Genomic DNA, 19206 nt, shown 5'->3' with positions numbered 1-19206 from the left:
GGGAGTGTGTAAGTGTGCGCACGCGAGTGTGTGTGCATACTCCAGGTCCCGCCCCTCGCTCTCCTCGCGCTCCGCGCTCGGCCTGGGGGCGGGGAGTGGGGCTGCGGCGAGGCCACTGCGGTTCGTCTGCCCGCCCTCGGCGCTGCGGCTCGGGCACGTCACCGTCCCTCCCCGCCCCCGCCGCGGTCCCCGCCCCCCCGGTCCTTTGTAGCCGGCCGCGGCGCTCGCCTACCGCCGCCCGGAGGCCCCGCCCCGGCCCCGCCCCGGCCCCGCCCCGCCGCGCGCCCCGCCCCGCCCCGGGCCGCAGTCGCTCCTGGGCCGCCGCGGGCCCGCAGCGAGCGCGGAGCGTGGCGCACGGCGGTGGCCAGGGCCGCGAGCGGGCGGGAGCGCGGGTGGGCTGCCGGCCTTGGACCGGCATGGCGGACCGGCGGCGCGCGTGGAACACGGAGGACGACCTGCCCGTGTACCTGGCGCGGCCGGGTAGCGCGGCGCAGACGCCGCGCCAGAAGTACGGCGGCATGTTCGCCGCGGTGGAGGGCGCTTACGAGAACAAGACCATCGACTTCGACGCGTACAGCGTGGGCCGCCGCGGCTCGGCGCGCACGCCTCGCAGTGCTGGCCGGCCCGACGCCGTCGGCCTGCCGGGGCCCGGCGGTAGCGAGGACACGGCCAGCGACGTGAGTGAGCTCTCGGGCTCGGCGGTCAGCTCGCCGGGCGAGCGCGAGGAGCGAGCACCCGCGCTGCGCATCCGTTGCCCTGCGCCCCGTGACCTGCCCCTCGGCCGGGACAATGGCCAGGTACCCTCGGGACGCGCGCGGACCGGACGGGGGGCGGGGCCCTCGGGGCAGCTGGGCGTGGAGCCGCCGGAGCGGAGTGCCTGGGCCGCTGCCACCGGGCTTGAGAGGGCCACGGAAGCCCCCTCCCCCCCTCCGTCACACTGGAGGGTCGGAGAGGTGGTACGATTTGGTCGGGGTTGGCCAGCCCAGCCCGTGAGACTCCAAAGGGTCCTTCGAAATCCAGCCCCCCGCTCCTCTTCTGCAGGAAGGGAGAGCAAGGCTCTGAGAAGGAAAGTAAGTTGGCTACAGCCGCCACATGGACCCTTAAAACGCGAGGGGACCTCTGGGGTGAAGTTAATCCAAGGATCCCCATTCCCTGCCTTATGGGAAAAGAAGGGGAGCTCTTTCCCGCATTCGTGCATTCATTTATTCACTCACTCACTAGTGATTATGAAGCACCTACTGTGTTCCAGACTCTGGAAAAGGTTCAGTGAAACGCCTGTGGTCACACAGGTTAATGCTGAAAGGAACCTTTCGTGTGTGCTCCCTCTATGCTTGGGGGAAAGATTTGGTTAACGATTTAGATGAGTCGGGCAGCTAGCACTAGAAACTGCTACCCCCAAGCACCGACATCTTCAGGGGATGCTCCTGAGTCCCACAGCACGATGCCACTGTGCTCTCTTCACAGAGCAAGTTGGAGATTTGAACCCCGGTCTCTAGCTTCCCAGACTTGGAGGTTTTTACCCCCCTAAAGTGAAGGAGCATTAGGGAGAGGGAATGCCAGGCCCTGGGCCCCATGGCTCTTCTCCCTTAAGCTAGCGGTTGCCAGGGAATTGGAGGAAGATGGACGGGTAGACAGCACAGCTTTGGGATGTATGTGTGAGGGTCGGGACCAGATGCCAGGGCAACGGAAGTTGGAACACCCGAGGGCCAGCGGGCTGTCAGCTTAGCCCAGAACTCGAAGTCTGAGCACTGCTCAGGTCCCAGACCCGCGGTAGGCGCTGGGGTCCCAGCTCAGCACGCTGGCCCCACCCCAGGCCAGGGTGGGTGACAGATTCATTGTGAGAATTAAATCAGCTAATGCTGGTAAGCAGTGAGCATTCAATAAATGTTCGTTGTTGAATTTTACTATCATTTTTTATTAGCCCTTCTCCCCTTAAATACTGTGAGAGGCATAAAGTGAGCGGGAGGAAGCCGAGCTCGATTCAGACAGAAATCTGGGAGGGCTTCCTGGAGGAGTGGGGGGGCTGCGCCAGCCTGCGGCTGCAAGGACGCACTACCGGGTCTCCTGCGGCTCCCATGCTCTCGCTCTCCGCTTCCTGTCCCTTTGCTCGAGAACTCTCCATGGTCCTGAATTCGGCGCCCTGAAGAGGGGAGGTCTGCAATGATGGGGTGGGGGCAAGGGAGGGAGATATCGAGAGAGTCATCTCCTTTCCTCTACCCCTTCTTATTCTCCCCTCACCACCTCCTTCCCTGGTGGCCGACCTTGTTTGGGATCCAGACTTCTGAGCCCGAGCGGGAGGCTTCAGAGCTGCGGATCCTGAAGTCAGGGTCTGTACCGGGAAACCCTGGTTTCCAACCAAGGCACCTCGTCCTCTTGAACCTCAGCTTCTCCACCTGTGAAATGGGGATGGCGTTTTTCTCCCAGCCACCCACAAGGCGTGGTGGAGTATCAGGGAGGCGAGAGCGCTTTGTGCCACGTCCGGAAGCTGTCTGCAAGTGCGTCCGTGGTCAGTGTCGCCAGCGTCAGCATCGCCCCCAGGTTCTGCCTGGGCCGGCTCCGCAGCCGCGCCTAGGCATTTGGGGATGGTGGTCGCTTCACCTCTTCCACTCCTCTCTCTCCCCCTCTGGCCCTCTCTTCCGTTTCTCCATGGCTTCTCGGGGACTGGACAAAAGGCGGCGCCCTCCGGCGCGCCTAGGGCTCCAGAAGTCCTCCAGGTTTGGGACTGCGGAGCCCAGGGGCTCACGGTCTCCCTAAGGGAAGTGTTTTACTTTCTGCGGACCAAGCGGCCACGGGACTCGGGTTCCGGGGCGGGCTTCGCGGCTCCAGTGCTTTGCAGAGGGTACAGGGGCCCGAGGTCCTCCCCCCGCCCAGAAAGCTCTCTCCTGGGGAGGGAGGAGGAGTTTCTGCGGCGCAGGCGCAGCGTTTGCTGAGGCCCGAGGCCCAGCGGCTGCGGCGCTTTGTACCCGGGAAGTCGGCTTGGGAGCAGCGATCTGTTTGGCCAATTGCGAACCGGTGCCCCTCCCCCCAATACACACGTGGTCTTGTCCCCAGCTCTGGAGCTTCCCTGTCCAGACTGACCTCTGGGGACGTCCTGGTGCGTGGAACCTAGGACTTAACAACGCTGAGGAAGGCAATGTAGGCAACATGGGAACGGAGGCCTGCAAATTCTGGTCATCAACAAGAATTTAAGACCCAGCTCAGAGTCCAGAGGACAGACTGAAAGAATGAGTGGAGAATGAGCTCTCGATAAGGTGTGCGGGAACCTGGCTTCCAGAAACTGTTATGCTGTAGCTAATGCACTTTGCACCTGAGATACCATTTTATTTCTGTAAGCCCCAACTTTCCACCTGCAAAATGGGAAAATGATGGCCTAGTGTTCCTGGAATACTAAGTTGCTTATCTTTTGTTAATCTACAACCCCGCACTGTTCCAAGGCCAAGATATCTCTGGCCTCCTGTCCTGGTGTGGGTGACTGGCCTCTAGGTGGCTTTGGAGGGAAGAGCTTCAGGCCTCAGCCTGTGTAGTGGGGTGCTTTACCAGCCCTAGCACACCCTCCCTCTGGGTGGCAACTTGAAAGTAAAGAAGATGGGTTGGTCTTTTAAAAGATACTGCTAGTTTGTATTTTGTAGGCAGAAAGTGAATGGCAGAGGTTAACATTTTATTGTCTGGAGATTTGGGGCACCTGTCTGGGGTTGTGGGGGCTTGCTAGGACTCCCCTTTCCCCCTTCCCACTTTTCTCCTTTCCTGTCAAGAGGTTTATCAAGCTATGCCCTGGCTTCCTGCCCACCTCTCCCCAGAGCAGCACCTGGGTCAGGGGTGCTGAGGCTATGGTGCCTCTCCTGGGGTCTCTGGGGACCTTAGCACCAGTGGTCTGGCCCTCCAAGCAATCACTGGTAAGCAAGACTGTGGGGGTGACCTGGCGGCTCCAGGGCCAGGCTGCTGTGTGATGAGAAGCTGCTGCAGGAGGTAGAGCAGGTCAGCCACTAATTAGGTTAGGGCCTTGTCTCTCTCATCCCTGCTGCACTCCCTTGGCCTGGCAGTAAGGCTCCTGCTGAGCCCTCCGGGAGGCTGATTCAATGATGGGAGTTGGGAGCGTGGCAGGAACGGCTTTATGGAGAGGCCCTTGACGATGAGTCTGGGAGATGGGTAACCTTTTGTCTGGGGTTAGATATTAAGGAAGAGGGTACAGCTTGAATAAAGGCTTGGAGTCCCTGGAGATGGAGAAGCGCTTGATCTATTCAGGGAGTGTGCAGAGCGGATGGACAAACAGACGAACGGAGGCTGCATGCAGCAAGAGAGGCAGAAGAGGGCTGGGGCAGTCGTTGGGCCGGGTCCGGAGGGCCGCCGAACGCTCAAGCAGCTCCGGCGGGTCCTCGGCGCCCGCCCCACGCTCCCTCCCCAGCGCAGCTGTTCCGGGGAGGCCCGCAGATGCGGGGCCGCCCACCTGTGGCGCCGCCGCGGGGCCTTGCCCGCGCAGCCCAAGGCCGTCTCTGGCATTTAAAAGCACCCTGAAAACCAGACCCTCCCCATCGGGAGAGCGAGGCCGGGGCGCAGCCGAGGGCGTGTGCGCGGGGCGGGGGTCGGCAGGGCTGGGCGGTTCGGGGGGCGGGGGGCGGAGTGGGGGGGATCGGAAGGGAAGCGCTTCCTGGTTCGAGCCGACAGGGGCGAATCGGGCTCGGCTCCGCGCCGCCGGGAGGAGCTGTCTGTCTGTAGCCCCCTCCTCCCGCCCTCGCCTCTCCCTCCTCCTCCCACCCTCCTCACCGAGCCGGGCGGTGCTGGCGGCCGGAGCGGCGGCGGCGGGCGGGCCGAGCAGCCGGGGCAGCGGGCGCGTGGGCAGCCGCGGGCGCCGAGCTTCCGTCCCTCTCTTCTGCCCTCCCGGGCCTTTGTCACCGCGCCCGCGGGGAGCGGGACCGGTTGAGAGCCGGGCGAGCGAAAGACAGCCCCCACAGGTCCGCCGGCCGGGCCGAGGGCGCCAGCGGGGCCATGTCGTACCAGGGCAAGAAGAGCATTCCGCACATCACGGTAAGCCGGACCCCCGCCCCCGCCCCGCCGTTCTTTGTGGGGTGGGGGTGGTCGCCGCCAGGGTCGGGATCCGCGGGGGGGCGGCAGGGGCGGCCCCCGAGGCTTCCTGCGTGGCGGCGGGTGGGGCGGGGCTGATCTCAGCGCTGCAGCCCCCTCCCCCAGCCTCTGGGGACAATGGTGGTGGTGGTGGTGGGGAGCCCCGCATGGCTAGGCGGGGCTGGAGCCTCGGGTCCCTCTCCCCGCGGGCTTGCCGCCCCCCACCCCCCACCCCACGGGAAGTGCCGGAGGACGGCGTGGACAGGGAGGATGCGGAGCTGAACAAAAGAGGGAGGGGCGCGGGGGGCCGAACCCCTCCCTCCCGCCCTGGAGCGGGGATGGGGCGGGGAGTGCCGAGCGTCCTGCGCCTGGCCTCCGCACCGTCGGGCTCTTGGACCTCGCCGCCGAGTTCCTTCCCAGCCGGAGGAAGGAAAAATAGCGTCCTCCGCCTCCCACTCCCCGCCCCTACTGATGGAGTGGAAGCCTGGACCTAGAGGCAGCGCCATGATGGAGTGCCCCTCCCATTCCTCACCGCAGCTAAAAATAAACCTAACGGGGCGGCACTGGCAACTGTGGCCCCGGAAGGGTTAACGCTGGGGGGTAGAAGGGTGGTGGGCGCTGAGCCGTCCGCCGTCCCTGGGTGTGGCCGGAAACAAAGGATCCCTGCTTTGTCTTGGGTGGGGAGCTGAGGGCTGAGGGCGCAGCTCTGGGGAGACCTGGCCTGCACCCCATTCCCTCCCTGGTACCGGAGTCCAGCCAAACCAGTCCTGAAGGATGTGGCTCACAGGCGCTGAGGAAGCCTGTGGGCCTTTGGTGGCGGGTGCTGGAGTAGCCAGGTGCTGGGAGGTGGCGTTCTGGGTGTGATAGAATCTTCCAGCATGGTACCTGAGGTTTGAGGACAGGAAACCCAGCATACTCATTGATCCAGAATCCTGGCTCCGGGAGCCCCAGGGCACCTGCAGGAGGAGGGCAGCCTTGGGGAGGAGGGAGCTGACATTTCCCATTAGCCTGCCCAGTTTAGGGCAGATACTATTTTGAGTCTTCTCAATAAATCCTAAACCTCCCAGAGGCTGGAGCACTGGCTGGGGCACAAGTGAGAGGCAGGTTGGGACAGAGCCCCCCCAGCCCCCCACCCCTGAGCCTCCTCTCCAACTGTGGGCTGAGTCTTCCCTTGGAAAACTCCTCCTGGGCCCAGCTTCAAGTCTCTCCAGCAGACCTTTGGTGACTTCCTGCCTAGAGGTGTGATCCCTGAGGGTAGAGACCATCTATCTCTCTCCCATCCATAATTCCTGCCTTCTGAGATAGGAAGGTGTGACTGGCCAGTCCTATAATCAACAGAAGAGGTGTGGTAGGGGTGTGGTTGCCCCAGGCAAGGCAGTGCGGGGAGGAAAGGGGGGGGTTGTTTGATTAAGTCCCTGCCTTGGGCCTCTCTAACCCTGAACCCTCAGGGGAACCAGGGCAAGTGATGGGAGTGGGGGTGATGCAGTGACTGCTGAGTCTGGAGCCTTGGGTCCCACTGTGGCTGTGGCCCATGGCAGGTCTGTCCCCCTCTCAGGACCCTGGTTTCCAGGAAGGCAGTTTTGCCCGATGGTCTTTGAGGCAGGTGCGCAGGTGCGTAAGAACAGTACCCCAGGCTTGAACAGCTGCCCTGCCCCCCTCTGTGACCCTCAGGGAGTGGGGATGGCTGCCCAGGCTTTTGTACCAGACAGATCTGGGAGCTCAGCCTCGCTCTGCCACCTCTCAGCGTCTGCGCTTTGATATCCCACATGGGCCCACACTGGCCGCTTCCCAGGATCAGTGTGCATCCAAGAGGACTCTGGCAAAGCACTTAGTATGTGTTAGACGCGTAATAAGGGCAGTAGAACTGCTGGCTGATGCTGCTTTCGTCTTTGTGCGAAGCCAGTAGTCAACCTGTGTGTCAAAGAGAACCAAATGGCGTGGTTCTAGCAGCTTCAATAGCATGGGTTCGTGGGGAGGAGACGCTGAAAAGTATACTTAGTTCCTGGGAAGGAGGCTCTTGATGAGCATTTATTTGTGTTTCATTTGGTCCACATAAGCCCACTTCACCCAGATAGACTTGTGGTTTAAACAAACAGCAAACCAGAGAGGATGGACTTGGATGGAGCCCCTTTGTAGGACCCTCAGCTTCCTGAGGATCTTTTGCTGATAATGTACACGTTGTGACAGGAACCAGAATGCCATCAGAAGTGTGGTTTTCCAAATGCGGCACCCTTAGTTTGTGCAGCAGGTAAGTTAATAATGAGCACTGTGCTGGGTGCTAGGGACAGCAGGCTTGAGATGGGTTTGCACGTGCCTTCCCAGAGTTTGGCAAAGACCAACATTTCTGCCTGAAATTGCATCCAAGAGTGCAGGGTGTCCTAAAGGGACACACAGGAGGCTGGTGGAAACCATAGCAGGGACACCCACCCTAGTCCTGGGAGGAGGGCAGGGAGGAGGGGGGGTTCCTAGGTGAGTGGAGGAAGGCCCAGAGGCAAATGAGTGTGGCATGCGGGAGAAAATGAAGGAAAGTCAGCGTTGTGTGAACCTCTGCTTTCAAGTGTAGCTGCTCTGTACAGGGAGAGCAAATCCTGGATGTTTTTGGTAGCCATGGTGTGTGTGGCCCGTGGAGGGACCTGGCGGTTGAAAAGGACCAAGATACAACTCTCAGCTCATCCCCAAGGTCCCACCTGCTCCATGTTGGGTGACTCTGTGCCCACTGTGAGCCTCAGCGTTGTCATCTGAGCAATCAGGATAAGGTCCCACTTTAGCCAGAGCATCCAGAGATAGGGGAGAGGGTACTTGAGCAGAGGAGAAGGAGGGACATCCCAGGTGGGGCATGGCCGAGTTAAGAAAATGTTCTACCCATGTTGATTGTGATCGGGCATCTTTCCTTTATTTCCCACCTCAGCCTTTTCCTGAGATCATAGAGTACCCGACAGAGAGGAGGGAAACTGCAGAAACACTTAGCTTCAGCCCCTAAGGATTGTTTAAAAATATTTACAAAGCTCTCTTTTGTGTGTGGCTTTTTAAAAAATTAATGGCACAGCCAGGGATTAACTTAGCTGAGGCTGTTTCTGGAGCCCACTGCAGTGGATAAGTGTTAGAACATCCTGGGCGTGGCTCTGAGCAAACAAAGGCACATGGCTTCCTGGCCCTGCAGAAGCTCTAGGCTCCCAGCAGAGCCAGCGAAGGGGGCTCGGTCATGGGAGGAGACCAGAGTGTCCACTGCAATGGTGAAGAATTATTATCATTAAAAGAAGGACTTCCCGAGGACTGATCATTTGTGGGTTTGCAGGCTGTTAGAGCATTCAGCATGACCTCCGTGATTTCTTACTGGGTTTTCACAGCAGTCCTATCAGGAAGGCAGGCCAGCGATATCCCTGCGTCCCAAAGAGTAAGCGCAGGTTCACAGAGACTTGGTGGCACGTAAAAATTCTTGCAGTGGCCTGTGGAGGAAGAAAGAGCCAGATGCAAGCAGAGGGGGCTAGAAGGGCTGGTCTGCCTGCTATGAAAATCACTATCTGATTGAAATCTGTGTGTGTCTGTGTGCGTGCATGAGTTCCGTCAAACGGCAAAGATGGGCAGGAAAGAAAGAGATCAGTAAGTGAAACTCACATCAGACTCTAGTTAGTTACTCTAATGTGCAAATATGCAAAACACGTGAGGCCTGTTATACTTCTTCTTGAGGATGCCATTCAGTTCAGATACTCAGTTTATTTGCCCTCCCTTTTTTTTTAACACAAAGGATTTGAGATGCCCCCAGGGATTTGTCATGCATATAGTGAGATCTTGGAATACCAGGGCCAAAGATCGAGGAAGAGCTGGGAACAGAACTGCCAGTGTTTCAGGCCACTGGAGGTGTGCACCTGGACATCTGTCTGATACCCGATTCGGAGCTTCTGTCGTCCAGGGCAGAGAAGCAGACACCCTCAGTTAACGTCAAGTACCAGAGAGGGGAAAGTAGGCCGTATTCTTAGGGGAAAAATTACTTTGTTTAAATTACATTCTTGAAAAGCGTTTCAGAGAGGGTAACAATGATATCGTTAGGACTTCCTCTGTAACCTAGCTGGGCCAACCTAGCCCTGTATCTCTGTTTCTCATGATGAACTTGGCCATGACTGAATCCATGGAACGCACTTGATAGGACATATGTGAATGTGCCTGGCACATTTCGGTGGCTGACAGATGATCGTTCCCTTCTCCAGACTCAGGCTCCCTCGGAGGAAATGAAAACTGAGAATGGGCAGGTGAGCGGGCAAGTGTTCACTGCGTGTCTGTTCTGTTCTTGGGACTATGCAGGTGTGATGGGCAGCTAAAGATAACTTTTCATGATCCATGACCCTAACAAGCTTACCACCTAAGTGACAACGTGCACACACAAGCAGTTAAGGATGACAGAGCACAAGTGTTAGAGGGGCTTGGGGAGGGGAGGACTCAGTGTTGGGGGAAGCTATAGGAGGTGGCTTCCTGGGACGTGGGGGGCAGCACGAGCTAGATGGTGAGGGATTTGATTGGTGGACACAAGGGACGAGCATGCAAGACAGGTGGACCAGCCTGTGGAAGACTTGGGCAGGAGAATGAATATGGTCAGAAGAGAGTGAGGCGTTAGACACAGATGGATTGGGGGGGGCAGCATGAGGAAGGAGAAATAAGCATGAAGGGGTGTGGGTATGGGAGGATTCTATAACACTTTGGAGGTCACGTAGAATGTACCCAACGTGATGGAAATAGCATATAGGTTCTAAGTCTGGCTCAAATGCAGGTGGGATATTTGATCTCAGGCAAGTCACTTCCTTTCCCTGGGCTTCAGATTCCTTTTCTTTCTTTCTTTTTCTTTCAAGATTTTATGTATTTATTTGAGAGAGAGAGAGAGAGAGAGAGAGAGAGCAGGGGGAGGAGCAGGGATAAAAGGACAAGCCCACTGGACTGAATGTGGAGCCCGAAGCAGGGCTCGATCCCATGATCGTGAGATCATGACCTGAGCCGAAACTGAGAGTTGGACGCTTAACTGAGCCACCCAGGCACCCGGGGATTCCTTTTCTTTATAGAGTTCCAAGTTTAGGACACTCTGACTTTATTCTGTGGGTAACAGGAAGCCACTGGCAGTTCATGAACTGGGAAGCTGGTATGATAAAGGCAGCATGGAAGAGTGTGCATTCTGAAACCAGACAATTTGGGTTTGGAGTCTAACTGTTCCACTGACTTCGCTGTGTAGTTCAGGCAAGTGTTTTATTCTGTCTATGCACCAGTTTTCTCATTTGTGAAATGGGGATAATAATACTCCATAGGATTTTTCCTGAGAATAAGATGACTTACTGTGTGTCAGGTGCTAGACTAGTACCTGCTCGTGGTGTATCCTCTGTAGGTTAGTTGCTGTTATTCTTATTGTGGGAGGGTGTATTAGTCAGCTGTGTTCTGTAGCAAACAGCCACCATATCTGGCTTTCAACAACATACATTTAATTCTTGTTGATGCTATATGAGGGCCTTGGATTGGCTATAGCTTTGCCCCTGGATGCTGGTGAACAACGGGTCTGTTCCTTGTATCTCCTCACTTTGAGACTCAGGCTGGAGGAACCGAGGAGGGAGGCACAAGAGGCAACCTGGCATGCCTTTAAGAACTTGAGCTCAGTTACAGCTCACAGTCATGTGGTCACAGCAAGTCACATGATGAGACCTAAGTCAATGGAGAGAAGCCCCATGATAAACTTCCTTAAGGAGATATGAGGATTAGGGCGCCTTGGTGGCTCAGATGGTTGAACGTCTGCCTTCCACTCAGGTCATGATCTCAGGGTCCTGGGATCGAGTCCTGAGTCAGGCTCCCTGCTTGGTGGGGAGCCTGCTTCTCCCTCTCCCTCTGCTGTTCCCCCTGCTTGTGCTCTCTCAGTCAAATAAATAAAAAATCTTAAAAAAAAAAAAGGAGATATGAGGATCAAGTGTGAAAGTTACAAAAAAAAGAAAAGGAGAGTTATGGCACATAAGAGATGCTAATAAACACCTGTTAGAGCTAATGATGAGATGGTCCGGAAGTATAAGGGGTGAGTTTGAAAGAAAAGGCCTGCACTGGTTCTTAGGTTGAATTAAGTTGGGAATGAGCACTAAGCTGAGGGGTCTCCGTGGGCAATTGGAAATCCAGATTGGTATGGGGTGGGGGGTGAGAGCCAAGGGCCAGATATGGAGATTAGGAACCCATTACAAGAAGCACTAGTGGAAGATAGGAAATGTGAGCTATTCTAGCAACTAGTGGTTCTCAGCCCATGTGCTGTGAGCAGAATGGTGTATTAAAAAAATCCTCTGCAGATGTGCTGCTAAATTTTGATCAGCATGTAAAATTTATATTTTTGCAGCCAAGTCTATAAATTGTTCTAGTAACATGTATCAGGTGGAGCAGGGAGGTGTTGTTGAATGAGTCCAATTTTTTTTTTTTGTGAATCAAAGGAAGCTCCTGCCCTGGAAAGAAAGCCTCAAGAGGACTTTGCCCTTGAGCGTACAAAAGGACAGGGTCCAGGCCGTGGACAGTGCCCTGGTGCTGAAGCATAAGGACGTGAGCTATTCAAGGCCCCGAGACAGGCAGTCACACCGTAGTAGGGATGGCATGCTAATGAATGCTGACGGACTTGGTGTTGTGTAGGTCTTTAATTACTTTAAGAACGCTGCCATTTTTTATACTGTTTGAACATGTGTTCTGAACACAGATTGAGATTCGTTGCCCTGGAGGGATGCAGACATGAAATCCTAACTTTGCTCTGAGAAAAGATCACTCTGAATTGGGGTTGGTGGCTTGGGAGAAGGAGTGGGATCTAGGGTGTTTTCATAGAGATGCTGGTCTAGAAAACAAAAGCAAGCACTCCTTCCTTGGGCCTGTGCCCTAGGCACCTGGAACATTCTCCCTGACCAGGCTTACCCTCTCCAGCCCTTTGCCCTTGTATAAGCTGTGTCCATTCTCCGTGGAGGATCCTTCCCCCGGGGGCTGGGAACTGTGAGTGCTCCCACGTTAGAACTTTGGTTTGTCCACTCGATTGAACACTGGAGGGCTGAGACAGCCTCTCATTCTCTTTGGCATCTCTCAGGTGTGCTCTTGCAGGCTGCTGACTCACAGAGAGACTTCATACTGCGTGGGCGGATGAATGAAACCCGGTTGCAAATGGTGTTGCTTTGCTGAGTGAGGTTTCAGCCACTTCTGCACTTGACTTTCCTTAACAAATATCCTATCTGTGGATTTAGTATTTAGGTGGTTACCATCCAGAAGAAGATGAGGGTGGCTTGAAGGGTTTTTGGAGCTCAAAGAAGGGCCTCCCAAGAGGTACTTTGGCAGTAGGGAGAGGACAGAGCTGATCTATTAATGGGCTTCATTGCATTTCCCACTGAAAAGCAAGATTTTACAATAAGGGTCTTCCGTATAAGCTGGAGCATCATAGCACACATATCCCCTAGGCCTTGATTGAATAATGAATGACCTCAATGGCTCAATGGGTCTGATGCAGAATTACATAGAGCAAACGGGTAGCTGTTTTGGATTTTATACCTGTCCCCAGATTATGCTACCCTGTATTTTGTCCCATACTCATAGACCCTTAGGGCTGAAGTCCTAATAATATCTCAGCAAATATTTGATTTATACAACCTTAAAGTTAAAAGGAACCTTTTAAGTTATATGAAATTTTCAGTGTTTGTGTAGTTACGAAGGCAGGAAGTGGTGTCTGTTGCTTCTCCCTGTCTCTCCTCTAGTGCAGGAATTCCAAATACCCTCCCTTTGCATACCTCTAGTGACAGGGAGATCACCACTTTACTCAGCAGCCTGCTTTACTCTTGGGCAGCTCTGTTGGAAAGCTCACGTGTGTGTGGACTGAGGGTCTGCCTCTTGCCCTACTTTCGCCCCCAGAGTTTTCACAGGTCTCCTTTTCTTCCACACTGGCATTCCTGGAGGCTCTGGAAGGCATTTCTCAGGCATTTCTCCTTACCCAGGACCCTCTCTTTTCCAAAATGGCCCCGGTGCTCTCTTCCTCATGGAGCACACTTTCCAGGTACAATGTTAGAATTTTTCATTCCTTTTTTTCCTTCATTTTCTTCTTTTCTCTTTTGCTATCCTTTATTTCTGGGCATGCAGAACAAAATAGATTCAAAATAAAACTTTAATCATTGGGCACTTTTCAAACTGGCTTAAAAACTTTCTAGGTCACAGACACCTTTGAGAAGGTGATAAGAGCAATGGAAACTTTTTCCTGCTTCCTCAATGCGTGGACATAGGACATTTGGCATAAAATGTTGGACTACATAGACCAGTACTCAGCGTATGCAGGGTACAAAGTGCTTTTACATATTATTTTTAGGAATCCTGTGAGTTGATTAGTTAAACTTTGATTAGTTCCATTTACAGATGAGAAGACTGAAGCACACAGAGGTTAAGTATCTTGTCCCAGGTCACGCAGCTAATTCCCAGCTGCTTGGGAATAAGCTGTGGTCTCTGGCGTGAAGGATCTCCCAGCCTCGTGGGAGAAACAGACAGACGAAGATGAGCTGGAAGATGAAGCATCTTGAAGCAATGCTAACCATGAGGTTTGCGCCTCGAGCTGTGGGAAGTGCAAGGGATGACCACATGTTCCTGGGGTCAGGACACGGTGGCTCACAGGGTGAGTTGGAAATCAGTGGGTAGAGCAGGTTTGGCAGGAAGGCCATAGGAAGTCACGGGGGTGTGAAGTTGCAGTTTAGGAGCCAGTGTGTGGGAGTGACGGAATGTGGGGACACAAGGCTGGGGGAGGGGTGGGGTCAGGCCAGAAATTACCCAGGAGGGCGTACTTTGTCCTGTGCATGAGGGCAAGCTAGCTGATGAAGGGTTTAAAGGAGAGGTGACATGGTTGCATTTGTGTTTCAGAAAGGTCACTGGCTGTCATGTGGAGGGGACAAGACAGGCAGCAGGGAGACAGGTGGTGAAGGCTGACCTGGGACAGGTGCAGTGGGAGGTGGGAATCAGCAGGTGCATGCGAGGACTTTCTGGACCAGATGCCACAAGATGGAGGAAAGACTTGGGTCTGAAGTGAGAGTTTAGAGCGAAGTCGAAGATGGAACTGGAGCATCTCAGTGAGATCTAACTCCCCCTGTTGCAAAGGTTAAAACAACAACAACAACAAAAAAAAAACAGGCACAGATCTAAGCGCTTGTCCACGTGTTTAATTCATTTGTCTTTCAGAAGAGTTCTCTGCATTACAGGTGGGAAACTGACACAGGCAGAGGAGGACTTGCCTGGGGCACAGCCTTAGTAAGGGTGTGGCCCGATCAGAGCTCAGGAAGTCTGCTTGGCACCCACAGACTTAACCAGCAGACCACTCTGCCTCTTTGTCAAAGAGATACTGGGTGTGGAAGCATCTGGCTCACAGGAGGCATTGCCAGTGTTTATTGGGTGAATAGGTCTCTGCATTTAATATCTCCCCGCCAGGGAGCTCTTAGCAACTTTCGGAGCCCTTTAATCTGCCTTACTCCCTTCTGGCCACAATGGCAGCAACCCTATCAGGAGGGCAGGGGAATGCATGGCATCGGGATTGTGCTTGGTAAATAGTTGAATGGGTATATATGGTCGGTTCTTGCTTGTCCCCATTTTGCAGAGGACGAAACTGAGGCTCAGACATGTTAGCCACGTATCGTGAGGAGAACGCAGGATAACCACCGTAGGGGCAATGGGGCTGTCCTTTTGTAGGTATCAGGTGGAACTAGGTTCAAATCTGACAGCACCCACTCCTGGCTGTGTGACCTTGAGAAATTACTTCACTTCTCTGAGCTTCCTCACTTGTAGCCATCATACCCACCTCTTGTTTATTTTTATTTTATTTATTTACTTTTTTTTCTTTTTTTGAGGGAGAGTGTGAGCAAGGGGAGGGGCAGAGGGAGAGACAGAATCTTAAGCAGGCTCCATGCCCAGCGTGGATCCTGTCCTGGGGTTCCATCTCACGACCCTGAGATCATGACCTGAGCCGAAATCAAGAGTCAGACAACTGACTGAGCCACTCAGGCACCCCTATCATACCCACTTCTTCAGGTAACTTAATTAAAAATGAAAACCCATGTAATGCAGAACTGACGCTTAGTATGCGCTCAAGAATGTGATTTCCTTAAAGGTAAAGGATTTCTGTCTACATTGCTTTGTATGAGGTCAAAAGCAGAGACAAGGCAACACAGAAATGGGTCTCAACATAGACACAGATGTAGCTAGCGCCCTCCTCTGGAGGCCCTGCCCACTCCTGGGGTCATCTTACAGGTGGGTTATTTTAAAACCAGATATTCCCTCCATGAGGGAGTATTTCCTGACTGTCTGCTGGTCTCATGGGACCTGAGATCTTGCTGTTAAAACTGCAGTTGTCATGGAAATGGGCCCGAGTTTCCAGAGAAGGCCTGCAATCCATGGGGACCACCGCCATTTCTGCTTCATGAAGGAGGAAAATGCCATTGTGCTCTCTCTCCATGCAAGTGGAAAACAAATGTGTGTTAATTAGATTTGGTCTCAGGCCTGTTGCCACTTCCAGGGCTGCCTTCCTGGACAGGTGGCAAAGGACTGCTGGCTGACAGGCTGTCCCCTGAGATAAATCAAAGGCAAATGGGCTGGTTTTCTGGGAATAAGTAGGATGTGCAGATGCACCGTATGGCAGCCCATGCTGCTGCAGGAAGGTCGAATGGGAGATCTGCAAGGACGGGGGCTCTGGTTAGTAAAGGTAGGAACTGAGTCATGGAATTATGAAATATTTGAGCTAGAAAGTCCCTCAGATGGCTCTCAGCACAGTCTTGGTGGTGTATCAGTTCGCTTTGATACAATAATGCCCCATCACAAACAACCTTGTAATTCTGACTTACAACCCCAAATATTTACTGCTTATAGGTCTGTGGGTGGCAGAGGCGTTGCAGGGCTCAGCTAGATTTATCTTCAGGTTTCTGTTTGTGTCATACATTCTCCTCATATCCCCTCCTTCTGGGACTCAGAATGAAGGAGGCTCCCTCTTTGGGTCATGTTGTTTTCATGGCGTAGGGTGGACTGTCAAGATCGAGCCGAATCCCACCTGCCTCTTAAAGTTTGTGCTCAGACTGGCGCACTCACATCCACTCTCATTCTGTTGGTCAAAGCAAGTCACATGACTGTACCCACAGCTGGTGGAGCAGAAGAGCACTGGACCTACATTGGAGCACTGCGAGGGTAGGGGAGCAGAATGAATTGTAAAACAAATAGCACAACCCACCAGAGGATCCGTATCAAGATCATCAGGAGGTGTTTTTTAGTGACATAAATTCTTGGCCGGTAAACTACATCTGGTAGGTAAAAATCTTGACAGAAGCACCTGGATTGGAATTTTTAGCAGGTAATCCCAGTGGATTTTGGGGATCATCTAGGCTCAAGTGCCATGTTATACGTTGTAGATGCATGAATGAGGTGCGCCTACTGTCCTGTTGAATGTTTGGGTTGTAAACATAAGCCTCAACATTAGTGGCCCATAGAGTCTGAAGGACTGGTTACTTTTAAAACTCACCTTAACATTTCTTTTGTCTTAAGAGAATGAAGTTCAATGCATGGTCAAACACATTTCTATCAAAACAGGGCTTCCCAGATCTTTTTGAGACTCATTTCCATGCCAGCTCTTTGGAGGAAGGGATTCTTTATTTTCCCAAGGAGTGACTGGTTATTTCATTACTCTGATTTAGAGTATTAGTGAAGCATTGTGTATTAGTGAAGGATTGTAGGAGAGGGGACATGGGGCCGCATGCCCTCTCCCCAACTTCTTGGGGTGGCAGAATTAAAAGTATTGAAAGGGTGGTACTAAGCCCTAGTGCTAATGTAACCAGTTACATACATTGTGAAACATAGGTAATGGTTGTTTTTGTTCTCTGGGAATATAAAGATTACAAAATAACAGCCAGGAAAGAAGAGCAGTGAAGAACTACAAGGTTGGACGAGGGAGAGGCAACTTTAGCATCCTAGGGTTTGGAGAAACCTTGCTGTCCTAATGCTCAATGAGGTTTCAGGACCACGGACAGCATACAGCTTCCACTTTCCATTCCTTATTTACTGCGTTGGAACTTTGAGAACACTGTGTCTATGTATGTACTATTTATTTTGTTGGAAGGCTCCACTTCTCCCCCTTTTTTGGTGTCTTTGAACTTCTCATATTTTAGAACCCAGTTTAAATGTCCCCTCCTTGATGACATAGTCACTGTCTTTCCCTGTGTCTGTAATAACAGCTTTGGTTTTCTGCTATTTTCCAGATACCCAAGGTTGCTAAACTAGTGATTTTAGGGTAAGTGTTTATTTGATTAGCACAGCACCTCTCTTTTCTTCCAGGGCTCCCTAGACCTTAATGGATTTTCCATCCCTCTGACTTTGCGGTGGAGATGACAGATTTTATTCCTACCAAGGATGTGGGAGAACAGAATGCAGAGAGGCTTAATGCTTTGCTCAGGGATAGACAATGATGCAGAAATTTCACTGTGACCCAGACCTCCCCTCCTAGCTGAGGCTGACTGTTTACTTTGCTGCTGTATGGGCAAGGATGTCTGAAGCTTTAAGGGCTAATTTTTGTAAGCACCACTCTACATAGTACTTAGTGTTTGTGAAGAGAATGAAGGCGTCCTGCCAACATCAGCTCTCTCCCAGCTGGGGCTGGGTGGGAGATGATAGCGGGTTTGCAGACAAGCCCTTCCCTTCCCTGGGCTTCTCCTCTGACTCACAGGACCTTTGGCAGAGATGTGATTACTGCCCAGAACCAAGGTTTAGGTGGGCCCCTCCTGAGGGGCTCCTTCAGCATCATCCGTGTTGTGCAGGCTTTGCATTAAACCATCTTCTCTTCCCAGGCAGCAGGCTTAGGCTTTCAGGGAATTTTAAAGGCAGAAAAAGAGATTTCTGATGTTTTCATCTGCTCTTTTCTCCTGTTCTCTGTTTCTTGCCCCACCCTCGCTTCCTCCCTCCCTTTCTTCGCTCTTGTTCATTTCCCTCCCTCTCCATCTCCCACTCCTCTCCTTCTCCCTCCCTCCCTCTTTTCAAACCTTTTCTTCTTCTTCCTCCCTTTCTCCTTTCCTCCTGTCTGTCACCACCTCTCCTGCTGCTCAGCAAACATTTGCTAAACACCCCTGGCTGGTCCCTGGGGATCCAGAGATGAATCACCCCAGGCACTGCTAGCCATGAAGGAGTGTCCGGTCCTGTAGGAGATGGGCAGGTGAACAGTGGACCTTGACGTGGGCTCAGTGTTGTGGCAGAGGGGTGTGCAAGGGGCAGTGGGACCTGGGCACACACCATAGTCTCTGCTGGGGGGAGTCAGTTACTACCAGAAAGATCTACTCCCCCCCCCCCCGAATTACTACCATATAGAGAGTTTGGTATTCTGCTTTTTCACCTAACATTTTATTGTCTAGCACTTTTGTCTGTCCTTAAAAATTCCTGGGAAATATTTTAGTAGATGAATGATACCCATTAGTGGTATGGTTATAGGATTGTAATTAATTCTGGATCACACCTTTGTGCATAATTCTTTGGCCCTGTTTGGGGATATTTTCCTGAGGACAGATTCCCAGGAGCATGGCATCCCATGCTAAATTTTTAGATCAAAGTTCATGAACAGTTTTAAGGCCCTCGATATATTTTGCAAAATTGTCCAGTGCTTGATCTTATTGAGAAATCCCAAATTTGAGGAAAATATAAAGATTATCGGTTTCCCTTATACATCTGCCCAGTATTTCTGTGATGTCTTGGCTCAGAAGCTTTTGTATGTTTGAGTTCTTACTTGATGAAAGCCCTTTCATTATCATGTGACCAGCCTGGACTCCCTTCTACACATGGTGTTAGAGTCCCCATGGGCTGGCACCTGCAGACCTCTCCAGATCCCCACTCAAAGGTCATACTTCAGCCAGATAAAATCCCACATACAGATTCCCAAGCCCACCAGGCTCCTTCTTCCTCTGTGCCTGTCCCCACGTCATACCCCTTCCTGCAGTCTCTTTTCTCCTTTGCCATGTGGCTAATTCCTACTCATTCTTCCATCTCAGATAAGCATCCCCCCTCCCCGAAGAGCTGGAAGGGGTGGTAGGGCTCTGTGCTCCTCCCCATCTCTGCTCTTCTCTCTACCCCAGCCTTTCCCAGTATCCCCACTGGCCTGAGAACTCCTTAAAGGCAAGCACTATT

At 53.1% G+C, this 19206-nt stretch overlaps 1 protein-coding gene across 1 annotated transcript in view; it reads left to right on the top strand.

The window, feature by feature from the left end:
* Window positions 1–416: 416 nt before the first annotated feature.
* The window catches only part of CRMP1 (collapsin response mediator protein 1), a 68499-nt gene continuing 49709 nt past the window's right edge, over window positions 417–19206 (top strand). The window contains exon 1 of the mRNA XM_035004438.1: window positions 417–797. Within this exon, the coding sequence (XP_034860329.1) occupies window positions 417–797 (381 nt within the window). The remainder of the gene's footprint in view (window positions 798–19206) is intronic.

The sequence above is a fragment of the Mirounga leonina genome, unplaced genomic scaffold, assembly GCF_011800145.1.
Source record: "Mirounga leonina isolate KUSES-001 unplaced genomic scaffold, KU_Mleo_1.0 Mir_129, whole genome shotgun sequence".
Lineage (NCBI taxonomy): Eukaryota > Metazoa > Chordata > Mammalia > Carnivora > Phocidae > Mirounga > Mirounga leonina.
Note: the sequence above shows the minus strand (reverse complement) of the source record. Positions and strands in the feature narration are given on the sequence as shown.